We start from the raw sequence: 6584 nt of genomic DNA, 5'->3' as shown, positions 1-6584 counted from the left end.
TTTTAGGACTAGTCTTAGTATAGAATAGGTGCTTCTAGGGTCTATCGTAGTTCTATCCCGTAATAACCGTAGAAAGAAGGAGTAGAATATATAGTCGCTTTCTATCTTATTAAATGACTTAAGATCTATCTAAGTAAAGAAGTATAGGCCTATTTTATATAGGCGTAGGCTTCGTTATAATATCTCGTAAGTACGAGAGTAATTGCCGAGTATTCGTAAATACGAGTTAACTCCTAGAATGCTTAGAAATTAAGTTAAGTAATTTCTAATCCTATAGAATAGAATAGCGTTTTATAGAATCTTCCATAAGGCTTAAGTATAGCCTTACTAAATAGATACTACGTAATCCTAGCTTATATAAGCCTAATTACGTGACTAGGCGTTGATAGGGTATCGCTTAGTCTTAATAATATATACTAGTCTCGATCTAGCTTCGTCTAGCACTTTCTCTAATAGCGATTTATAGAATACTAGATATATATTTAGTTCTTCTAGTACTTATAGTTTATAAAAAATTAGTTCTAATATTTTCTTAATTTAGTATAGTCTAATTTTCGTGTAATCTAGTTTCTTATTTAGTTTTTATATTTTTATATTTTTTATATTAATATAAACTATTTCTTTCTTCTACATCTATATTTTGGACCGGGTAGCCTAGTAAGCCCTAGGCTACCGTGGGCTCGCAGCGCTGGGCTACAATAGATGCTTATTATGAGCTTATAGGGTAAACCTTAATTCCTATAGGCTCGCTAGGCTCGTACCTAAGTACTATAGGCTTACACACTAACTTTACTATTTATAGAACTTTTCTATTTTATAATTATATAGACTATTCTTAATAGCACTAAATAGTAGACTTAGTATTAGTACTAGTAAATATATTATATAATATATATAGTAAATTTTACTAAAACTTCGATATTTTAAATTATTAAGTTATTAGCGTAGTTAGTTAATTAATTAGAGTACTAGCGAGTTAGCCGACTTTAGCGTAAACATTAAACCTTAATTTTTTAAAAAAATTAAAAATACGCTAAATTTACTAATATATCTATATATAAAAATTACCTAATTAGGAAATATAATAGTAGCTATAAGTTCTTATAGAATATAGAATAAGCGCTGAGTAGCCCTAGGCTCCCTAGGCTCCTATAGTAAATTGAGTTGCGCTAGGCTGCGGGCTAAAACACCGATATAAAAGTCTAGTTCCTTAGATCTTTTCTTATTTATTATTTTTATAGTTATTTTTAATAGTTTATTTAATTTTATTTTTAGTAGAAAATATAATTTATATAAGTCTTCGACTTTTATTCTTACCTTTTCTACTATAAGTCTATCGCCTAATAGCTTTTTTTTAAAGTTTAAGTATTTTCCGTAGTTCGTAATAAATAGTAATATTTCGGTTATCGATACGTTATTATTAAAAGCGAATTTAGCTATTAGTAGTAGCTCGATCTAATTCTTTTACTAGTAATCTATATAATATCGTAAGTATTATTCTATTATTTAATTCGTTCTTTCTATTTATCTATCTATCTATAGATAATATAATATTAATATTTTATATTTAATTTCTAATAGGTCGGTTAATAATTACTAAAACTATAAATTAAATAGCTTATCTCTATTCGTAATAATAACTCCTAGTATTTCGTATTATACGAATATAGTTCTCGTAACTATATATACTAGTTCTTCTACTATCGATACTTCTTTATATAGTAGTAGATAAATATATTTCGTTAGTATATTATTTATTATAAGTATACTATTATATATCGTATTCGTTATAGGTTTTCTTAACGGTAGTAGCTAAACTATAAATTCTATCGCTATTCTCGACTATATTTTATCTATATTTTCTACTAATTATAGTAAGCTATATAGTTTATATCTTAAATATTTAGCTTTATAGTATATATTATAATTCTTAACGTATTCTTTAATATCTTTTCTTATTCCTATCTATATAGAGTCTTATATTACTAGTTTAATTATTTTATTAATACCTAAATATTCTATACTTTTATTATCGTACCTTACTTATATAATTTTTTACTTTTATTCTATTATTAATTCTATTTCTAATACTATAAGTATTCTTATTTTTACTTTTCTATATATTAAATAATTTTCTTTTTTCTCTAGGAGCGCCGCTAGCTCTAGTTCTAGTCCTTCTATATAGTCTATTCTTCGACTAAGGATATCGACTATAATATTCTCTATTCCTCGAATATATATAATTTTAAAATCGTAAGAGACTAGAGTTTTAGTCTATTTAACTTATCTTCTATTAAGTTCTTTAGTTATCGTTTAATAGATTAAATTTTTATAGTTTAAGTATATTTATACTAAATATTTAGTTCCTTCTAGGTATACTCTCTATATTTTTAAGTATTCTACTACTATAAGTAGTTCTTTATTATAAATATTGTAATTCGCCTTAAGTCCGCTTAACTTCCTTAAGTAATATACTACTAGATAAAGCTTTCCTTATTCGTCTTTTTATTTAAGATAGACTTCTATCGCTTTATCTAAAGTATCTATTTCTACGATTACTTTCCTTTTCAGAAGATCCAAACCCTTTTCTACGCCTCCATAGACGTAATTGTCGGGTCGCGCCAAAATGTATTTCCGTCCGTACTGCTTGTACCAGATATTAATGTCACCGTCGAGGTCAATGTACTCAGCGGATTCACCTCGAGAAACATGTACCATGGTTATAGGCAGAGACCGGAGGAACTGACTCTGTTTCGCGTTCCAGATCTCTGGCGACACCTTGGTCCTCGCGATCAACCTCTATCCTTGGCCCACAAGGTCGTCTAATAAGCTAATAACGCCTTTTTGGATGACTCTGGACTGAACAGACGGTCATCTGGTAACACCATCCGAGGCTTCAGTGGCAAACATGCCGTCTCCATAATGCGGGAATCTCGGGGTCGGTGGTGCCGGTAGGTCCTTAGCCGCTCTCAACGCGTCCGTGAAGGCTTGGATGGCCTTAGCGTCACTGGTCCCGACGTCGTCCCGATCTTGATAGCCCGATTCGTAATGTCCTGCACATGAGCTTGTCGCTCGGTCTGATATGTCGGGAATTGCCACATCTTCGCCCCTCTTCAGGACTAGCGCTAGCTTCCACGCCAGATTCGTTGCATCGCGGAGACCCGAGCATAAAATCCCTGGCCCATGTGTGGAGGCATTGTGTATGCGGCATCACCCATTAAGAAGATATTGCCTTTATGCCACTGTTGCGCCATCCGAGCCTCGAACTTGTAGATCGCCCGTCGCTGGACCGAGCCGTTCTCTGGAGTAACATCAAAATGCGCGAGGAACTTCCACAACACCGCCTCGCTCTGCATGTGCTACACGAAGCTGTTGGCGCCGTCGCAGCCAATGACGTACCGGGTCTTCAAAACCGACTGAATTCCGTCCGGGTTTGAGGTGTCACGGGTCCGTAGGAGAACGGTGTCACCATGTTCGATGATGTCGACGGCCAAAGGGTTCATTTTCACCTGGATCCCCAGCTCCTTCCCTCGAGCGTCCAAGGTTTCTTCCAAGACCGGCTGGTAGAAGAAATAGTCCGACTTCCAGCCTGTGGCACCACCACCGTCCGACAAGGACATTTTCCGGAGGGTCTCACCTTCTACCGTCCTTATCTCGAACTCGGTCACCGCGCGAGCGTGCAGTTCCAGCCTTTTCGCCACCACCAGCGCCTGGAATACCCTCATGATCTCGCCGTCGATATGGCCCGCCCTGGGCCCATTGTAACGGGTCGAATACTTCTCGACGACGCAGACAGAAATGCCTTGTTGTGCGAGGAGCAGGGAGCATGTCATACCTACTGGCCCGTAGCCGACGATAACGACGTCGAAGTCCACATCGGGGGAAGCCATAGCAGCTTCGGAACCACAGGGTTCTAGAGTGTGTGAGACAGCCAGGCAACGATGATCCTACCCGCCACGAGAAACAAGGTTGACTTCTTATACGTCCTCTCTATGATACGGGAGAAATCATGGATCGAGTGTGGGTATGCTGTGCGGAGCAACTGGGAGCACCCGTATGCGTCCGCCACCGGTTATTTTGTAGAGGCTTTGTCATTTCCAATCACAAATCGGGTGCCTAGAACCCTGGAGTTACAGTCCCCGAAACCAATCTACCGGTTTCTCAAAGCGCAAAACGCAAAGCTTGGCCTCAATGGATGAGTTGAGTATCTGATTTGTTCCCAGATAACAAGCCCATGCGCTGAAGTGTCCTAAGGCAGCGACATCTAATCTCATCATTGGGGAAACGCGCACGAAAACCTTTGGCATTTCTCTGTACCAGCGAAACAGGTCCATCATGCAGTAAGAAGCCTGGCTGCTGGTGGAACAGTCTGCGAAGTTGGCTTCGTACAGGGATGCCACGACATTTGCATCTCAGGGCAGCCAGATCTTTGTTGCTGTATCAGTAATGAGCTACCCCATTTCCATGCGCGATTTCATGCTGTTCAATTGCAGCACTGGGAGATTCGATTGAGTGGCAGTGCAGGGGTCGCTGCGTCTCATCCATGACAGTTCGACGCACGACCGGGTCGATATTGGCTTGGCCCGTTCGAGCACGCCCACCGTTTTCACAGTATGATGGACGTCACAAGCAGCTCCGGTACAAGTCGCTACTAGTCTTCGAAATCTTGTGGTATGGTTCCGAGTGTTCATCCCACATGTCGGCCAGGGCCCAGCTGCAAGTATGTGCTCGTAGCACCCCTTGTCGGTCGAGAACCAATCCGCAGGCCATGTCCTAATTCTTCGAACTGAAGAGCGGGATACGAAGGAGAGACAAGCGCCTGCGGTCGTAATACCGTGATTGGACACGATGGCAGATTCGAAATCTTTGTTTTGAATATATGAAGAAATGGCTCATAGAGCTTCTTAGTCCTTTGAGTAGTAAAAGAGAAAACTACTATCTCCCGAACTAAATTAAAGTCGTTCGTTCGAGAAAGAAGTTCAGAACTTAGATAGCTCATGCCTAAAATACTATATAGTAACTATTCTTGATCTTAAAATAACGTTGTCGATACTACATCCGAGCCCAGCAAGAGAATCCATTGTGCTTAATTGAAATCCGATTGTCTTCATCGATCCAATTGTATAATGTACAGATCGTCCCAGTACATTAGCCATGTCTGCTGAGCCCGATTCAATTCCACTAAAAATGCGCAAACCGTGTTTCATAGGATCTGTTTAGGCCGCCGTGCTGGCATTTTTCACCCAAGGTAGGTTCGGCTGCAGGTCTGTCCATGCTATTTCATCTGGCTCTGAAAGTTGATCGTACAGTCTAGGTTTGAAGTCTAGACAGTATTTAATATCGATTTCAGGAGCCTCTAGAGACAACTGTATGGGTCTGCGCGACTCCTCTGTTTGCTCAACGTCGCTGTCCTCTTCGCTAATCGCAGATAGACTTCTCATCTCGTCGGGATCGAGTTCTCCGAGATCTGTTGCGTCCACAGCTGACTCCGCATAAGAGCTTGTTTCGTCCAGGAACCTTTGGAGTGTGATGCCCGCAGTACCACTATCCCGCTTCAGTTGTGATACCTGGAGTCGAAGGAATGCAATCTCCTGGACTAAGCTGTTAATCTGCTGGGTGTCCTGCTTAATGTCTTCTGTGTCGGCCTTTATGGCTATGGTCGTATCCTTGATTTCGTTTGTGTCCTCCCTCACTGCAGCAAGAAGTTGGCTATCGGAGAGTTAGCTTGATCTATGTACACGCTGGTTGGCATCCATCATAGAAGCCACCAGTGTCACAAAGCTCCCCGTATATAATCCCTGATGAGGAAGAGGAAGCATTGGGCACTCACATAGATGCCAAATCCAAGGCCACGTCAATGCACGACTTATGGCTCTCCAGAGAAGATCGTAGCTTATTGACCTCTTCCCGCTCCACCAACGTCCAACAAATCTTACCCCTCTTTTTCAGTTTCAGCTTGTCCAGAAGACTCATGATCTGGGCGGCAATTTGATCACAACTTTGAACAACAGCGAGCAAAGTGGTTGGGAAAGTCACTTTTTGCGCATCGTCTCGAAGGGCGCCGAGACACAGCGTCAATGAAGTCAATTCTCGCAGGACCGCTTCCATGTCCTTTCGCGCCTCACGCACGCTGGAGATAAACAAGGGGATCTCGAGCGAAACCTTGGAGATCGTGCCAATGGCACCGAGGCAGGCGGTTGTAATTGATAGCGGGTCCATATCAGTTCGCCCTGCATGCAGTTCTGAGTCTGGCCATCAAGTCAATAAAAGGGAGAATGATGAAACTTGAGGTTGTTCCTGCCTACCACTTCGGCCCCATGTTCAGTCATGCGGCTTGTCCTGTTCAAGGCATGGTAGCGAGCGGCCTTGTCTAAGCCACAATGCCTTCTCCAGCATGGAATTCAGACGACGGCTTCTTCCATAGAATGTCAACTTGGAACACTTTAGGTGCTTGCCGACTGAGCGCACTAGGGATATTGGCTGGACAAAGGTCGCGTGAGGTACTGGACTGTTAATGGAAATGAAATGGCCGAATATAAACCTGACGGGTTGATTCTACAGCTTGGTCGAATAACGCCTACCAG

At 41.0% G+C, this 6584-nt stretch overlaps 2 protein-coding genes across 2 annotated transcripts; both read right to left on the bottom strand.

The window, feature by feature from the left end:
- Positions 1–3359: 3359 nt before the first annotated feature.
- On the bottom strand, positions 3360–3890 carry A1O9_10780 (uncharacterized protein; the record flags this gene model as incomplete). Its single annotated transcript, XM_013400468.1, has 1 exon — positions 3360–3890. One exon carries the CDS (start codon positions 3888–3890, stop codon positions 3360–3362), a length of 531 nt encoding a protein of 176 aa, XP_013255922.1.
- A 1326-nt stretch (positions 3891–5216) lies between these two features.
- On the bottom strand, positions 5217–6219 carry A1O9_10779 (uncharacterized protein; the record flags this gene model as incomplete). The annotated part of the gene is made up of 2 exons (XM_013400467.1): positions 5217–5709; positions 5831–6219. The coding sequence occupies 2 exons, from the start codon at positions 6217–6219 to the stop codon at positions 5217–5219; spliced, it is 882 nt and encodes a 293-aa protein (XP_013255921.1).
- Between the last annotated feature and the right edge of the window lie 365 nt (positions 6220–6584).

This window comes from Exophiala aquamarina (assembly GCF_000709125.1).
Source record: "Exophiala aquamarina CBS 119918 chromosome Unknown aczIA-supercont1.14, whole genome shotgun sequence".
Taxonomy (NCBI): Eukaryota; Fungi; Ascomycota; class Eurotiomycetes; order Chaetothyriales; family Herpotrichiellaceae; genus Exophiala; species Exophiala aquamarina.
Note: the sequence above shows the minus strand (reverse complement) of the source record. Positions and strands in the feature narration are given on the sequence as shown.